The 17,743-nt window shown below is 36.5% G+C and overlaps 3 protein-coding genes, 1 long non-coding RNA gene and 1 pseudogene across 7 annotated transcripts; 3 read left to right on the forward strand and 2 right to left on the reverse strand.

Annotated features, from left to right (window-relative positions):
- Positions 1-2,660: 2,660 nt before the first annotated feature.
- Positions 2,661-3,860, reverse strand: LOC113313757 (annotated as a pseudogene).
- Positions 3,861-4,055: 195 nt separating this feature from the next.
- Positions 4,056-6,902, forward strand: LOC113313767. The gene is made up of 3 exons (XM_026562554.1): positions 4,056-4,312; positions 5,489-5,717; positions 6,562-6,902. Exons 1-2 carry the CDS (start codon positions 4,109-4,111, stop codon positions 5,702-5,704), a joined length of 420 nt encoding a protein of 139 aa, XP_026418339.1. The 5' UTR covers positions 4,056-4,108; the 3' UTR covers positions 5,705-5,717; positions 6,562-6,902.
- Positions 6,903-7,954: 1,052 nt separating this feature from the next.
- On the forward strand, positions 7,955-8,674 carry LOC113313774 (protein METHYLENE BLUE SENSITIVITY 1-like). The gene has a single exon (XM_026562560.1). The coding sequence runs from the start codon at positions 8,000-8,002 to the stop codon at positions 8,318-8,320; it is 321 nt and encodes a 106-aa protein (XP_026418345.1). The 5' UTR covers positions 7,955-7,999; the 3' UTR covers positions 8,321-8,674.
- Positions 8,675-9,210: 536 nt separating this feature from the next.
- LOC113335824 lies at positions 9,211-11,817 on the reverse strand. 3 transcript variants are annotated; one of them, XR_003353520.1, is made up of 4 exons: positions 11,507-11,817; positions 11,177-11,224; positions 10,326-10,528; positions 9,211-10,207 (listed from the first exon to the last, which is right to left on the reverse strand). It is a non-coding gene; the product is annotated as an uncharacterized LOC113335824 (long non-coding RNA). The 3 variants fall into 3 exon arrangements; XR_003353519.1 differs by having other exon boundaries at positions 9,211-10,218; XR_003353515.1 differs by having other exon boundaries at positions 9,211-10,528.
- A 2,556-nt stretch (positions 11,818-14,373) lies between these two features.
- Positions 14,374-16,621, forward strand: LOC113313782 (protein arv1 homolog). 2 transcript variants are annotated; one of them, XM_026562573.1, is made up of 10 exons: positions 14,374-14,495; positions 14,576-14,714; positions 14,805-14,852; positions 14,955-15,044; positions 15,170-15,215; positions 15,302-15,375; positions 15,483-15,580; positions 15,702-15,768; positions 15,861-15,936; positions 16,101-16,621. In XM_026562573.1, the coding sequence occupies exons 2-10, from the start codon at positions 14,598-14,600 to the stop codon at positions 16,190-16,192; spliced, it is 708 nt and encodes a 235-aa protein (XP_026418358.1). In that variant the 5' UTR covers positions 14,374-14,495; positions 14,576-14,597; the 3' UTR covers positions 16,193-16,621. The 2 variants fall into 2 exon arrangements, with proteins under 2 accessions (XP_026418358.1, XP_026418364.1); XM_026562579.1 differs by having other exon boundaries at positions 14,387-14,495; positions 14,566-14,714.
- Positions 16,622-17,743: the final 1,122 nt, after the last annotated feature.

Here is a 17,743-nt window from a genome sequence, read left to right on the forward strand (position 1 = left end):
CTCAATGCGAGTAGCCATCAAGGAGTAGGTGCATTACATATGTGAGCTGAAACCGAAGATTTTTTGCTCCGTTACAACACATATCTTCATTACCCCGAGGAAGTAAAAATCAGTTTTTTTTGGTGATTTTGAAGATGAGCTTAATTTTGCTAAACTACTATTAAGAATTGCTAACAAAAGAAATATAAACACAATCAAAGATATAAGATATGATATAGAGATTAACATATGCACATAAACACTATCAAGTTAGTAAGCATGCAGAACTGGTCGTCCAATGATTCAAAAGTATGCATGATGGGATATATATGCTGTCTTCCAAACGTATTCATAACAAGTTATGCATTCTCTTAAAATTAGGCATATAAGGTTATGCAGTCATTCAAAATGCCCATAATAGGTTATGCTGTTTTTTAATGGTTTGCATAATGGATTATGCAGTCATTCAAAATTTTGCATAAGATGTTATCCAGTCTTTCAAATAATGCATAACATGTTATGCAGTTAAATGTAGGTTACACACCAATATAAAAGTACTTATTCACAAAACCAATAAGATGCTAAAATAAGCGTAATATATGCATAACAGGTGATGTTGTGTTTCAAAAGTATGCATAATAGGTTTTGTAGTCGTTCAAAAGTATGCATAATAGTTTAAGCAATTTTTCAAGGTATTCATAATTTTTTGGGGTATAATTGGTAAGAGAAACTGCAGTGGTGCGATCAAAACCAAAGATCAAAGATCAAAAAAAAGATCAAATTTTGGGTTTAGTCCGTGTTGTCACGCAACGGTCTAGATTAAAATTTGGTTGCGCGTAATTTAAATCTCCGCCCCAAAAAGATTTCATCGGGCGTCACTCAAATGTCCGCCCAATCCATCATGGGGCACACTTTAAATTTACGCCTGTTAACAGGCGTACTTTAAGTTTACGCCTCATTTTTTATTTATTTATTTAATTTGAATTTTCATCGGACGTAATTTAAATCTCCGCCCGTTAACAAGCGTACTTTAAATTTACGCCCAACAACAAGCGTACTTTAAATTTACGCCCGACTATATTAGGATTTGGGATTTGGTCGCGACCAAATATGGTCTGGAATTTGATCTTTGGCTGGGATTTGATCTTTACTCCGTCCCACTGCTTTACGATCTCATTCCAAATTTTTGGTTATACTCGCCCACTGTGGATGCTCTAAGCAAACTAAACTATAACATATCTAACAACCGTGCCTTGGAGTTTTGCGATTTTTATCTCGTTGGAAAGCTTGTAAAATATGAGTTCAAGCATCAATATCAAATTTATTTTCGAACAAAAAATTCAAAATGATTTTCCATAGAAATGGGCGGAAGTTAAGCATAACAGGTTATGCCTTACAAAAATATGCATAACAGTTTATGCAATCAAACATAGGATACTGGGCTGCATAATACTTTATGTAAAAGTACTTGCCAATAAAACCGCATAACATGTAAAAATGAGCGGATGTTCCATTGTTATGGTCTTGGGTCCCTTATTGCCTCGTTAGTAGCTACAGTGCTACACTAAGGTAAAACTTTCATAAAGATAACTGGTTAAGATTTTGTTTTTGACTTTTCTATTTATTTTTAGTTTATAATTAATAACTTTATATTTAGAAAACTGTGTTGAGAATAAAAAAAAAATTTCAGTTTGCGAATAAGTGGATATAGTTTATATTTTTCTCTTTTTCCGAGACAATGTGCCAGCCTGCTGCTGCATTCATAGAGAATTTCCATTTCATATATTCATAAATTGGCCGGTGGATACTCTCACCAGGCTGTATTTATTAGAATGGCCAGCCGAGAAACATATATATCATACTTGGTTTTGGAAATTTCACATCATGTTACTAACAAATATTATGAATAGCTGAACTAAAAAGAAGAGAATACTTAATTTGATGATTAACTATAAATTAAGTTGTAGAAAACTTATTTTTTATACATAAACGAAGCAGATGAATAAAGTGATTAAGCTCGGAAAAATGAGCGAGCTACTCCTAACTGTTTCGACTCGCTCCGTTTATGTAGCCATATTTTAATTTACGCATCAACTAACTTTTTCGTTGCAACTAATAAGACGATGTACTCCCTCCGTTTCAAGAATTGAATGTATAACCATTATGCAAACCACCACGAAGGATGCATAACACCTTATGCAATCATATTTTGATTTATGTATTGACTAATTTTTTGTTTCAGAAAAAGTGATATTTTCACTTTTTCTACTTGACCTATTTTTAGGCATAAATGAGATTGTGGAAGCATCTCTTTTTCTGAAACAGAGATAGTGTATGCTTAAAAATATCATTCAAAAAAAAAGATGCATAACGAAATTTAGAGTCACTATAAATGATGCATAATAGTTTATACAGTCGTATTTTGGTTCATGTATCCGCTGATGTATATGCCTCAAAAATATTATTTCAACAAAAAAAGTATTTTGGTTCATGTATCCAGTGCTGCTGCATTCCCATTTCGTTTATTCATGAAGTGGCTGGTGGATATCTTCTCAAGGCGGTATTTTTTAAAATGGCCAGCCGAGAAATATATCCACAGTACTTGGTTTTGGAAATTTCAAATCATGTCATTAACGAATATTATGGATAGCTGAACTAAGAAAAGAAAAGAGAATATTTAATTTGATGATTAACTGTAAATTTTATTGTAGAAAACTTATTTTTTATACATAAAAGGATCAGATGAATAGAGTGATTGCGCTCGGAAAAATGAGGGAATTGCTTTGACTCCTATGACAATGGATAACTGAACACTTGGTTCCCTTCTCTAACATCAGTTGAGGTGTCGTCTGAGACTTGAGATTCTAGATTATGCCTTGCCGATGAACTCAACATCGAACAAGAGTGTTGAATTCGGAGGTATTATACAATTGGTACCTGCAAAGTCATAGATATGAGTACGTTGATTACCAGCACCACTACGTACGACAACATAAGTATTAGTACCTCCTTTGCAGCCTGCACCTCTCATGCCGTATGCAAGGTCAGAAGGAAGCTTTAAGCTACGTTTACCGCCTTTTCAAATTTAAGACATTCAACAAAAATGAGTCACTAATTACTCCAATTTCTAAGCAGTAAGCCTTATATTGATACAAAAATTCTACCTGGGAGCATGGGCGGAATTCCATCCCCGCCTAGAATTCCTTGATCCCATCCTTTAATCACCTGTAAGTTGTAGTAGTTTTATACATTCTGATTAAAATGTGAGTTCCCTTTACATAGCAGTTGATAAGATAGCAGCAGTAGTACCTCACCAACGCCAACACGAAATGAGAGAGGCTTTCCGCGGTTGTAGCTGCTATCAAATACTTTGCCGTTCTCCAATTTACCAACATAATGTGCCTGCAGGCCAGTACCAATTCAAACTAACATTCATAGAATTAGTCAATTCAATTATAGAACTAGCCAGTGGTAGTTTCTTAAAATGTGTCACATCATAGATACATACCTTGATGAGTTGGCCTTTGGTAGGTTGAGGACCAACTCCGACTACTTTATCGTAGACGGTGTCACAGTATAGTCAACAGTTGATGCTTGTGAATTCTGCGACTGCGAAAATAAGGTTGCAGCAGCCAAGTAGACACCAAAATTTGTAATGGCGTCTCTTCTACCACAACTAGTTGTTAATTCCTTTACTGCCTCTTTCTTTTGCTCTTGAGAAGAAGAAGAAGAAGAAGAAGAAGAAGACGTAGTACTAGCCTTCTTAATTTGGTGATGATTTTTGAAGGATGAAATTGGCTGCTTAATTGCAGTAGAAGATCCAAACGCAAAGGTGGTGGTTGTTGGTCTCGTGGCCATCATCATTTTCTATCCCCTCCTTATCCAATCTTTCTTTCTTTCTTTGTTTTTATAGACGGAGAAAAAAATCTAGCATTCAGATTCAGGCGTCGCATACCCCAATCGGCCAATCCCGTCCGTTAAAAACAGAAGGAGGTGTAAAACGAGTGTTCGAATAATCTAAGTACATATAGAGAGAAGAAGATACTAAAAGCCTTTTACCAGAGAGAAAGGGGGAAATCATCCATCAAAGTTCAGAGCTCAGAGGAAGAAGAAGAGGAGATCGGTCGAAATGTCACAGGCGCTGTGGGAGAAGAGTCCGGCATGGAGATGGCTAGTAACGCAGACTAAGGTTTCAAAACCATTCTTCTTCACCTTCGCAGCCGTATGCGGTGTTATACCTGGTGTCATCGGATTCTGTGTTATGCAGTTGACTAACTCATCTAACCCTCAGCTTGAAGCTCAACTTCGCAAAAATGCTTCACCCGATTCTCTGGTAATCCATCCATCCTTTTTTTACAATTACAATTTCTAATTTCGCATTCTATTTATTTGTCCAACACACAGCACTTTCGATTGATTGATTCTCGTTACAAGAATCACATACCTAACCAAAGACTATTGTTAATGATTCATTTCATTGTCCAACACCAAGCACTTTGGATTTTGGATTTTGTTTCTTTTTTTTTCTGCCCTAACCTAAAACCTCAATTTTGCCCAAATTTGGGTTTAAATCGAAAGATTTTGCTCATATTGACATTGCTAATTCCTGGACATTAGTGTACATACAATAAGTTTTAGTTGTTACACACAAATTTATAAGTATTTGATTCCAACGTTTCTCCTGTTGTTGGTGGATATGGACTTGATAAAATATGTCATATACAGATACAGGCATATATTTCAGCTGGGAGTTTCACTGATCATGTATTGACTTAGGTGGTTTTTCTTGTGGAATCTACTCATTCATCCTTCATTGCCCCTTTCAAGTAGTTTCAATAGTCTTGCATAAGATGTATAACAATCAACTCCTGTAAGAGTCCCATGTCGGTGTTAGAGCATACTTTTTTATTTTATGAAACAGGTATGAGGTTAAAGCCATTATAATACCTTTATCATTCGACTACAAAGGTATCTAGTGCAGCTGTGAGCTGGTGTAATTCCAGATTTATGCCCTCTACTTGATTTCTTTGAATGAGGCTATGCTGCTAAATTTCTGTTTTCGTTCTCCTAGCATATTATATCTCTTATCAGTTATCACCTATGAATATTATTATTAGGTGCATCGCTCCCCTGCACCCATTGTCGTTGTACACAATTGAGCCTTATCTGTGTTTCTTTCTTTCTTTTTCCCTATTCTGAAGTTTGTTTCTCAAGTTTATACCCTTGGATTGTTCACCGTTGCATGTTGCTGGGTTTAGTCTTTATAAGCTTATAATTTAGGATATAATTCTTTCTTTCCTGTTCTTGTATCTGTACTTGGTTGAGATATATGGTAAACAAGGGTAATAGATCGTTTCAACTTAGTTATTCAACATACTGCTTTGCATTTGAAAATTTAAACTTCGTCATTATACCAGAATCGTTTCCCTGATTCTGTGCTCTGAGAGCGTGGTGTCCCTATGAGTGATATAAAAGGTTGTTTTTTCATTTCTTTGGAATTGTGGATCAGATGATGGGGAAAGTGAATCAGGAGAGACTTGCAGAATACCTTGGGGAGCTGCAGAGAAAGGAGAACACAAACGACCGGTATGTAGCTGCTTTAAAAGGAGAGACTTTGACAAGGAATCCTTACGTTAGGATTCAACCCGTACCAAAACCCTTGAGCAACGCCAGCACCAGTGCCAGCGCCAGCACTAAAATTACTGATCAGAAGGAGAATAAGTAGTAGGAAGGTTGAGGTATGTATGGTGTGAATACCTCGTTATCTGTCTGTGAGGCATGCTTCATACATTATTTCAAGTGGCACAAATCTTTTGTTGTACTATACGACTGCCAATTAAGGCTGCTGAGGTTTTACAACATCTGATTTTCTATTTCTTAAGTATACAGTACCTTCTTTGTTACACTTTTTGTCCACAGTAGCTTAGTTTCAGCGGTCATTAGCAGCCTTAGCCTTGTCAAAATCAACTTGAAATTGGCATCCCATTTGACTAATACATTTGTGAGTGTAGCTAAAAATCCCGTGCTCAGTACGTGCCCATGGATCGGGACTTGGACATTTAAGAAATGTTCAGATGAGGAAAATTGATAAAATGCTGCAGTTGTAGACTTGCAATTACTCCGTGCTTTTAGGGAAATTTTGTAGTCTATTACATGCTGAACCAAGTTTGCCGGCAATGGCAAAAAAAATTTTTGTCATTGGAGTACAATATATATTTTTCTTCTTTTTATATATCTCGAGTGATGTGGTTGCACTCATCTCAAACCAAGCTTGTCACATTGATGAGCCAAACTGAAAATCTTATCTGCTAGGCGCGAGTGTAGAAGAAATTGCTTGCAACGTGTAAAAGCCTAGAAAATGAGAAAGGATACAATCTCTGCTCCAAAAAGTAGTACACAGCTTGTACTACTAGGATTGGTGATCTGTGTACTATTTTCGGGAGTAGAGCTTGTTTCCTTTTCTAGGGTTTACAAAGCGCAGACATTTGTTGTCTATAGGAGTACTCGAATTTCTTCTTTAAGAATGTAGCTCTACCTTCGATGGTTCTGCTTTTCCTTAATGTGGCCTTTCTTGGATTGCAGGTGAAGATGTCAGTTGCTGTGGGGGATTGGATGAAGGTGAAAGCAATGTGGTAATGCATAACTGGATTTGCGTGCTGTGAAAAAGTCACTTAGACCTCTGTTTTCTCTGATGGTTTTTGTTACTTGTAAAGAAGAGAATTCTAACTTTCTAGTCACTTGCTGTGCTATGGTTGACTGCCAATTAAAGCTGCTGAAGTTTTACAGCATCTGATTTTATGTATTGTCAAGTATAGAGTATGGTACTGTCGATGAGTGAAATTACAGTTGTTTATGTTCTCTTTAATGGAGTAAGTACTGAATTTTGTCTACAATTTGTGTTTGAAAAATTTTAGTTTCCCGGAGGAACTTTTGTTGATATATACACCAACATTTCTAGTAAATCTGAGTCTGGGTTTTGACAATTCCCTGTAATTTTAAAGTCCCATCATTCATCCAAATGAATGATAGATTTTACACCACCTCCTGCATCTCCATTTTATGTGATCACCACAACCAGAATGTGACTGGGTTTGGGCCTGAGCTTCGGCAGCATATGTAAATGACAAAAGTTGTAATTTAGGACATAAAGTAAGGATAAAAGTGAGAATATGAAGTTTATTTTAATCGAAGAAAACCTTCTTTATCTACCCCTCCCCCTTCATCTCGATTAAACCCTAGACAGATAGCTGCGGATCAAAGCTAAGTTCGCTCTCATCAGGTCTGCTCTCTCATCTCTTTCTTGTTTGATTTCTCTTTTTCTAATAATTTTTTGTTTCCTGTTTATTATTCTTCTGCTTCACATGAGATGATGATCTGAACCTATTACAATTTTTAATTCTAAAAAAAGAAATCCCAAATTTGTTTTTCTAAAAGAATGGAGATAAGTTTGAGTTTTTTTTCTTTCCAATTGTTCTTATCGATGCTCCTGTGAAAAATGAATACTGATGTAGATTTGTTTGTGGATTATGAGGCTGATGTTATTACTGCTTTAATTCCAACAGAGAGACATCTCTCTTTTTTTTGATTTTTTGATTTTTCTTTATATTGATTTTGCTGTAAACTACTCTGCTTAAGTTAGATGTGGATGTGTTTGTAAGAATTCCGATTAACGTATGTTGTATTGAGCTGTAGCTTGCTAGTATTTCTCTTAAGATATTAGCAGCATGGATGTAAAAGTATGTCTTTGATTTTTCTCAGATATTGTTTTGCTGTTAAATATGCCGCTTAAGTTGATGTGTTTGTAAAGATTCCGATTGCCTGTTATCACAGATGTTGAATTGAGATTGAGCTTGCAAGAATTTATCTTAACATAGTAGCTGTTATCTGAATCTTTGGTGAATCTTTGGTTAATCATTAGTATATGTTTGGATTTGGGGACTAGGGTTTCTAAGTGAAAATTGTTGTTTGTTTTCAGGAAGGATTGTAAACTAGTGTTGTTTCAAGAACTAGAGTAGCAGACATGACAGGAAAGGCAAAGCCAAAGAAGCATACAGCTAAGGAGATCCAGGCTAAGCAGGATGCAGCTCTTACCAACAGGGGAGGCGGTAAAGCAGGACTAGTTGACCGTACTGGAGCAACTAAAGGTGGACATGCCAAGTATGAGTGTCCTCACTGTAAAATCACTGCTCCTGATGTCAAAACTATGCAGATCCATCATGAATCTAGGCACCCCAAGATTCCCTTTGACGACACTAAGATCAGCAATTTGCACGCCACTATTGCTCCTACCATAGATCCAACTAAACCCCGCCCTGGTGTACGAGGCAGTCTCAAGAAGTAAAGGATCTCCCAGAAGAAGAAGAAGAAGAATGACCGCAACCCGCTCTTTATAAGTAGTTTTTGTCTATTGATCTTTTCCTGTCTTTTAAGACTTTAATGGATGTTATGTTTGAAATTTCTACTCTGTGCTTCCTCTCGATCCTATGAGAATCTTATCCTAAGTATAGGAGGAGAGAAAGTTCTTGAAGTCTGTCTGATTATGTGTTTCTACTACTAAAGCTGCAAGGAGGTAAAAAAAAATCCTGCTCTTTATGTGTTTCTTTTAGCTGTTATTGACTATATACCTCCTGCAGTAAATATATCTACTACCTTGTTGCTTTCTTTTACATGAGAACTGGATACCTTTTCCTTGTTTGTCTGTCATCTTTGTTTCATTTGTTATCGTTGGTTCCTTCTCTTGGTCAGCTAAGAATTCTATTTTGACATTGAAGATTATGTTTCTGTAGCTCGTGATGCCTCCCTTGCTCATTGATTGGGTATATGTTTTCTTGTCAAATATTTGTTGTCTATTACCGTATTGTTCTTGATAATATGTTGCTTGCAGAATGGTTAGTTGTTCTGGTAACATAGAAATGCATTCCTGAAACATAGACCTTTTGAAGATAAAAAATCAGCCTCTTTACCACTTGCTTAGGAGATCATGTTCTTGGTTATCAGAGATCTTGTCTGTAGTGTCGTCGTTTTCTTTGTCGGCATCAATGTTCTCAATGAGAATATTGATAGGGCTGGCAACGGATAAATATCCGACGGATATTGGCAGTTCCGATAAAGTTAAGGTTAAGAATTATCGGATATCCGATAACATCCGGCGGATATCAAAAAATCCAATTCGATAAGGTTAAGCTATCGGATTCGGATAAAAATCCGATAACTAGGAAAAAGACTAAAAGCTTGAAAAAAACAGTCTTTTGTCTTTTTAAGTTCAAAATGTTCAGTGAAAAGTACAAACCCACACAAGCACAATGGTTAGAGTTAAAGAGTTTACTCTCAGTCTAGTGAATGCAAAAGAAAGTACACAGCATGCTACAACAAAGCCAAAAAAAAAAAAAAAACAATGTCAACACGCTAGTGAGTAGTGTAACTTAGTGTGATCTTGCTTGGCTTCCTGGCATGTTGTATCATTGCATCAACTTCACTTCAGTTCATGATTTCCATATCCGCATTCACAAATCACAAAGAATCACTTGATAAGAAAATTCTGACATCTAACATTTCAGTTTCTCAAAGCTTTCACCACTATAAGCAACAGTGCAACACACACACCCACATGCTAACCAAGCAAAAGATATGCAATCTAAAAATTCACAGAGGTAACAAGGTGGAGAGAGATATAGGAGAGCGACAATGAAGGTAGAGAACTAACACTTAACAACCACAATCAGAACACCACGATGGTTAGTAGTCGAAACTACAGGATCGGCCTAGTCAAGCATTCATTTAAAACTGGTAATAGGATCTCAACATTAGCAAATTTGAGCTGAATATTTTGAACTGAATATTGCCAGACCTTAGTCAAGGGGATATTTGAGGGAATCTCATTCTTACATCAATGTTTAAAAATGCAAGAATGCTAATAAATCTTGAATCACTGTCTCCCCTTTTGTATATTCTATCCTTGTACTAGTCTGAAAATTGGCCTATATTATACAAATTTTCATGATAACTTGGACTTGACATAAGACATTGTCCTTACCCAATCTAAATCATCTCAACTAGTCTGAGAAAGTCTTTATGTTATATGAAGCTGTTTGTATTAGGTCATTCACATTACAAGATTCAAGAGCACTTCCACTATAGCTTTTTTGCAGTAACTACAAAATACTTGCATATACCAAAATACATCCTGAAGTGCCATTAAGGCTTCCTCTTTGCCAATGCTTAAATTCACCTGATATACCACTACTATGAAGAGCGTAAGCAAACAAAATGCATAGGCTGTCACTCAAAAAATCGATATCTAGTCTCAATTTTTAACAAAGAACTAAGCAAAGGAAAAGAAGATTTACCTGCATCAAAAAAGTCTGGCAGCCAATCACTTAAGCATAGCAATGCTTGGACTAATTCTGGACATAATGAAGTTTTGTGTGTTGTTAGAACCCTTCCACCATCGCTGAACATGGACTCTGATGCTACACTGGTCACCGGAACAGCCAACACATCCCTTGCTATCTTTCTGGACTTAATGAAGTTTTGTGTGTTGTTTAGCCAGCTGTATGCATACACAGGAGTTCAATATGCTTGAGATAGAAAATGAATAAGTACTGTAAGACAAGAAAGAATACTCAACATTTCTGTACACGAAATATAGAACATCGAGTTTATCCCAGATGAACAGATGACAAACAGACAAACAATTGGTGGTCTGGGAGAAAAAGGCCACAGAGACACCATGTCAATACAACAACGGATAGCTATAAAAGTGAATTAAAAATCTGAAAGCCACAAGGCAGCATTGCTTGATGCTGTAAGTGTTATAAGCTCCTATTCACTTAGCTGTAGTGACATAACAAGATTTGAACTACTGAAATACAACTATAATACAACTATAATCTACACATTCTAACACGGATCCCTAATTATTCTTTAAATTACACAAAGCTAAAGCAAACAAACTATGGGTACTGTCACATTTTTTGTACTTAACATCAACAACTCAGAGCATAACCAAGACACCTATGGTTCTTATTACATGCTGAAGGTTCAATACAAACAAATTGAACTGCAAATCACACAGCCACAACATCCATAAAGCCATCCATGAACTGAGAAGCTTTAAGAAACATGAGAATACAACATGTGGCTAAACTTCACATCATTTTTTTAATCAAAATACTAACACTTGGAGATTACCACTTACATTCTTCTTATTTGCTGCTACTGGAGTTTTAACACCTTTCTTGGGAGCCTGCAACAAACATTGAGATTAGCCCAGATTTCATGAACCATGAAACTGAAAAAGTGAAAACCCTAGAAGAGGGGGGGATTTAGATCGAACTGATATAGAAAAATCAAACCCCTAACTATCAATATTCCAGTTCAGTTTAAACCCACATTAAATCTTTCATCCATACAGAAGCCCTAATTTTTTATTGCAACACATAAACCCTAATTCATAAGAATTGAACACAGAAATCGAACATATTAAAAGAGAAATCATTAACAACATAGAGGGGGAGCGAATCAATACCTGATTGAGTGATCAATTATTGGAGAAGTGAGAACCGAGTGATTAATCGAGAGGGGGGAGCGAGACTGAGACTGATAACATAGTGAGAATAGAAGAAGAAAAGAAAAGGGAAATGTCTTCTCTTCTCTCGACTCCTCGACTAGTCTAGTAGACTTGGTATTTAAAAATTACTAGTACACCCCAACCCTATCGGATATCGGATATAATCAATCGGATATAGCCCAATCCGTTTCCGATAGGTTAAGAAGGAAATATCCGACAAGTTATCGGATTTGGATATCCGGTATCCGATATAACGGATAAAATTCAATAGGATCTCGAATAATTGGAAACGGATCCCGGATATCGGTCATTCGTTGCCAGCCCTAATTCTCAACATTTTTTTAGAGGCACAATCCACACCATACTTTATTTTTTATTTTTTTTGTCAACCTGTACTGCTTGAATGCAAAATTCATTCAAGCCAGTCCTGGTTGGACTTGAGAGGAATTACATATTGGTTCGTGGAGTTAGAATTTGGTGGTAAAGCAAGTCCTGGTTGGACTTGAGATACCAGTTGTTCTTGGTACTATTTTGATAATCAGGCCGGTTGTTTAAGGCATGGCAAATTCTTAATATATTTGGTGGGATCCGTATGAAGTAAAAGTAATGTTAAAATAAGAAAAGCAGGAGAGAAGAAGTTTGAAAATAATACAAAACTATTATCCAGGCCAGTTTGCCAGCTGGCAAACTCTTTGGTTTGCCACACCAAAGAGAAATGGGCCTCAACTTGGGGATGAGTAACGTCTGACAAGATAACAGGTTATCGTGAATCCCAAAAGCCAACCCCTAAAGAATATCGCAAAACTCAAAAAAATTGATCACAAAAACCGTGTTTCCACTGGAGACGATGAATACATTCAACCTCGTGTTTGTAGCTTTGCTTCACTCCAGCAGCCAAAAATAGCCATATCGTCCAAACTAACTGTTGGCAAACAATTTTATCCAAGAAGTCACTTGAGAGGAAATTGTGATGTCGTGATGCCAATACAAAAGGGATGTTGAAGGAATGTCGATAGCTAAAAAACCAAAACCAGAGATCGCAAGTGACAGCGCCTTAGAGGAGTTTCCGAAGGCTGTTTTTAGGCATACCACTTTCTTTCTAGGCATACAAAATGATAGTACCATCTTGGGTGACCTTATAAGGGGTATCCTATGGGTAGTTCAATTACCTATATACCCTTAATACAAAAATCTAAAATCAGTTTTCTAAAAAATCAAAATCAGTTTCCCTTAACATCTCTTCTTCTTGCTCCTCTAGCCGAACTCTTCCCCTCCCGCGAAAAAAAAATTCATCACCGTGATTAATTATCGATTCGCAAAAATTTGATCGTCGATTAAATTCAACTACATAATGACTCGTACAAAGAAAAGCAGGGACTAGGCAAACCAAATCGTCTTCTAATCCATCAATTGAAGAAGAAGAACCAATTGAAGATGAAGGTGTAGAAACTGAAAATCAACCACCAATTGAACCAGAAATTGAACCAACTGCATCTCCAACTCCGTAAATGAGGATAAGAAAGTAAGTTTTACAAACCCAATCTCTTATTTGCTGTTTTTCATCGATTAAATGACGGTTACGGTGTTGGGTTCGGCTCAAAACTGAGTTGCGTTTTTAGCCGAACTGTTCTTCACAAAAGCTTCATGTAAGTGTATATGAACAGTTCGACATGAAATTTCAAGCCGAACCTAGTCACAGATAAAAATGCATAGGGGTTCGGCATATTCGATAATCACAATATGCGCCGAACCTAGCACATTTACGAGATTCGGCTATTACGATATTCACATTATGTGCCAAACCAATACAAAATTCTTAACCCAACAATTATCAGGAATATAAATGATCAGGTTCGGCTTATATAATACTTATGTAAATAGCCGAACCATGTACTACCAAAAGGTTCGGCGCTTACGATTTTCTCAATATAAGCCGAACCTCACATAATTTTTCTTCCAGATCACCCAGGATTAGGTTCGGCTCATTATGACATTTTTAAACAAGCCGAACTAGTTGGTTCGGCTCATTATAATAACACTTCCAGCTTGCCGAACTGTTCATTAGTTGTCAATATCCAGGTGGGTTCGGCTGATACGATTTTCATTATATAAGCCGAACCGTTAACATTTTTTATTCCAGAACTCTCAGGAATAGGTTCGGCTTTCTAGGAAATTTTTATACAAGCCGAACTAGTGTCTAGCAAATGGGTTGGAAGTGGAAAATATATGTTCGGTGCATACCTAAACAGTTTCAGCTAGCCGAACTGTTCATCAAGGGATCGGTTCGGCTCATATATGTAAGCCGAACTGTTCATCACCTTGAGTTTGTTCTTGAGTTTGAGTTTGTGTAAAATCATTCTCATAATCTAAGAAATCAGCCATTTGGGAATCATTGTTGTAGTTGATATGTATTTTCCTAGGTTTTTTGTATGAAGAATGACCCTCCTCATCCTCCATTAAATCAAGAAATTTTTTTTTCTCACTTTCTCCTTCTCTCCTTCTCAATAATTTTTTTTCCCTCCATTGAATCTGAAAATTATCTTAATCACTAAACAAAAATTTTAATCACTAATACACTAATACATAAAGAGAAGATTTGTCATTATAAAAAATTTTGGTTAAGAAGCTTTCTGATTTTGTTATTTGACATTCCTTTTTGTCTTCACTTGGTATGCCTAGAAAGAAAGTGGTATGCCTAAAAACAGTCTTCTGAGTTTCCTCCGGTCGAACAATCACATCCACACCGTGGGCCTAGTATAGGCCCAAGACCAACTCATGAGTACCCGTTTAAAACCAGTTTACAGACAAACAGACAGATGGTTGTTCCCATCAATCAGAACAAATCTAGGGCATGTTTTTGCTTTCCACACTCAAATTAATTCACTAGAACAAGGAGAGGAGGGGTTTCCAGTTTCTACATCCGTGTTCTCATATATCCATCTAGTAGGTATGTCGGTAAAAAATTAATCTGAGTCAATAAATTTGTTTAGTTTCTTTATCACTTCATAGAATTTCAGGTATTTGCAGATATTTCAATCGGATTTGGAGAATGGAGGAGGAGAAAGATGAGTCTGGGAGGATGAATTTCAGATGCATTCATTGTGGTTGTAAGATTAAATTGTTGTTTATTCAATACTCACCTGGAAATATTCGGTTGATGAAATGTGTATGAAGCCAACTACATCTCTTCTCAAACATTTTTTTTTTAATTCACTGCTTTTATATAATCCTTCTACCGGGATCTCTTATTTACCAGGGGAATTGCAAAGTAGTCGCTGACGAATACATCGAATGTGAGATCATGGTAAATGAACACCTAACCCACTTTATGTTCCCTTAGTGAATTGCCCAATCTCTTGGGAACTTCATTTACTAACATTCTGAAAATGTACTTTTCTGTGTGCAGATTCTACTCATTGATTTGGTCATGCACAAAACCAAAGCTTATAGGCACTTGCTGCTTAATGCACCAACTCTTCACCCTGTTGATTTCAAGGTATTGATGAATGAATGCAATTTGTGTTAAGAAATTGCAGCGATACTCTACCCACTAGTTATAGAAAAACGCTTGATTTTTACTCTAGCACTTGCAAAACCTCACTTCTCACTACCCTGCTGCAGGGTGTATTGTGGAAGTCAGCCATCCTTTATCTTCTTCTCGATGGATGTACGTTTCCTCCAACAATAACATTTTTACTTAAATTTTAATTTCTGGGATACTGATGTAATTTTTCTTCTTCTTATTGACTCAAGACAGGAATTTTCTTTTGAAGGAAGATTCGAGTCTGTCTTTGAACTCTATTTCATCTTCTTTGATATGTGTAAAGGTTTGTTCTTTTGTTTTGAGCACCTGCTAGTTAAACATGAATTTTTTCTTACCACTGAATCAGACTGTTTCTGCTATAAAAATATTGGTTTTGTATGTTTATCACAGATGCTGATAGATGTCCTCCTAGTAAACTTTGTCTTCTTTTATGTTCTATTTCTTGTGGATACAAGGATTCTTCAAACTGCATCTGCTGGAGCCACCAGGTGAACTAGTTTCTGTTCCGTTAGCAAATGATTTTACTTGTGCAATTTTTAAGCATAGTGCTGAGCTCGTAAATCAACTGATCTGTTTTCTTCCCTGCTTATCATTGTTTGTCACTTGCAGGTACATAGACATATCTCTGGCTATCTTCATTTCTAGCTACATGAGGATCTTTCTCGCAGCCATGATGGTAAAAATTTACGTAGTTAGTATAACAGGAATGATCGTCCACATTTTGTGTGATTCGTTATCTAATATTTTGGTGTAATGTTTTTCCGTCAGGTTTGGGACTTCCCTTCGTCTGTGGTTTATATCATTGATATGTTTGTCTTATCCTCAAATGCTGTGGCTTTAAAAGGTTAGAAACAAACATAATTTATACTCTTCCAGAAAACACTGAAATCGCATACATTGGTACCTTTTTCATATCGAGTAACAGTTCAGTTTTGTTGTTATTATCATTATACTTTATACATTTATATGTTATGATGATGGTGATGAGACATGCTCTTGTGTGCGCAGTTGTGACCGAATCGAGAATGAGCAGATGTATATGGCTATGTTGTAGCGCTCATGCTGTGAAGTTCTTGGCCAGCTTTATGATGGGTGGATGACCGGTATTTCTTCTTCATCTATCTAACATGGCAAAGAAAATCCCTTTCACAAGTATTCTAGGCATTTGCATTTAGTGCATTATTGCTTCTTCTAAGGGGAAGATCATAAGGGAAGCATTGCAGCATCTAAATGTCAGCATTGTTTGGATTTCCCTTTATCTCTAGAAAAGGAAATAGATCAGCTGAATGCAGGAGCAACAACAATAGACGGAAACAATGCCTAATTTCATTTCTTCAAGTTTAAAATTATGTCTTTTAATTGTTTTCATTTGTTCAATCTTTAGTTAACTCTGTAAGAGAGGTTGAAGAAATCAGCTTTCACATGATGAAAGAATACTGTCTTTTGATTGTCTTCAACTTTGTCACATCTCAATCTCCTGTAATATCCTTACAAGTTACAATCTAAAATACTGTTGTGGATTATCTTTATTACGTGCTCGCTCCTATGAACATGATTAGATGATTTATCAAGTTGTTGTTATGATGATGTTTTAAAATTGTCGGAGAAGAGGATAAAACCTTTCTTCTGTCTAAAGCAACTGTACATTCCAACTCAAAAGGTACTCCTGCTCAACTCCAACTTTGTGTTCATTATATTTTGATTAAAATTCTTTCTGACTTGAGTGTCTTTGTTTTTGCAGGTCTCCAGTTCAATAAACTTAAATGTTACAGCCATCTTGATTCTTGCTCTTGTCATTATATCTTCAACCATTTTTGTCGTGTAGAGTGTCAGGTAGTTCCTTTTCTCCCTTACATGTACATTAGGAGTTACCGTCCTTCAGATAGACAATATATAGGTCAAACTACTGACAAAAACTACAAAAATAAAACATCTAGGTCAAACATCTTGATACTTTGGCCATAATCATCGTGGCTATCTTAAGAAAGCAGAAATGTTGCTTCTTTAGATTGAGCTGTTGAACCATTTGTTCTAGGTTGCGGTTAGCTATTTTACTCTAGTTACTGTTTAAGGATGTCTAATTGGAAGCCACATTGCTGCGCGTACTAGGAATATACTGTTTGTGCCTTTGTGTATAATCTAAAACAACTTTTGTTAACTCATTCGTGTTGATACGAGATTTACATATTAAAATTTGGTGTCTTTTTTTTGGTAGGGTTCCTTTGCTCTGACATACTTTCAATGGATTCTATGTAGTTGCTGACGGCACTTTCTTGTTACCCTCGTTGTTTCCAGTAGGGGTGTAGTATGGTAACTATTCATGCAATGTGTAATTTTGTGTGTGGTGTGTCGTTAGGACTTGGGAGTGCTATGGTGTATATGGTTTCTCGTGATGGAAGTTGGTAAGGGGAAGCAGAAGCCCTTCACGGGCTCTAGCACTTGGAAAAGCTCAGTTCTCACGCTGCCCTGCAGGGTATATTGTGGAAGTCATCCATCCATCTTCCTGGAATTCAAGGCTGTTTAGACCCCCCCATATATAGCGTGTTAGCTTAGTGGGAGCATAAGTAGTTTGTTTTCCAAATCCAGATCCAGATTGTCTTCTGATTGACGGAAATTGCGCATTTACTATTAGAACTACTTGTCATAAGTCT

The sequence above is a fragment of the Papaver somniferum genome, chromosome 1 (assembly GCF_003573695.1).
Source record: "Papaver somniferum cultivar HN1 chromosome 1, ASM357369v1, whole genome shotgun sequence".
In the NCBI taxonomy this organism is placed as follows: Eukaryota; Viridiplantae; Streptophyta; class Magnoliopsida; order Ranunculales; family Papaveraceae; genus Papaver; species Papaver somniferum.

Excerpts from the sequence above, each read along its gene's own strand:
- LOC113313774 (XM_026562560.1), top strand. The coding sequence starts at position 8,000 with ATGACAGGAAAGGCAAAGCCAAAGAAGCATACAGCTAAGGAGATCCAG.
- LOC113313782 (XM_026562573.1), top strand. The coding sequence starts at position 14,598 with ATGGAGGAGGAGAAAGATGAGTCTGGGAGGATGAATTTCAGATGCATT. Across the intron at positions 15,216-15,301 it reads TTATCTTCTTCTCGATGGAT|ACAGGAATTTTCTTTTGAAG; the intron begins GTACGTTTCCTC and ends TATTGACTCAAG. Across the intron at positions 15,937-16,100 it reads AAATGCTGTGGCTTTAAAAG|TTGTGACCGAATCGAGAATG; the intron begins GTTAGAAACAAA and ends TTGTGTGCGCAG.
- LOC113313767 (XM_026562554.1), top strand. The coding sequence starts at position 4,109 with ATGTCACAGGCGCTGTGGGAGAAGAGTCCGGCATGGAGATGGCTAGTA. Across the intron at positions 4,313-5,488 it reads ATGCTTCACCCGATTCTCTG|ATGATGGGGAAAGTGAATCA; the intron begins GTAATCCATCCA and ends ATTGTGGATCAG.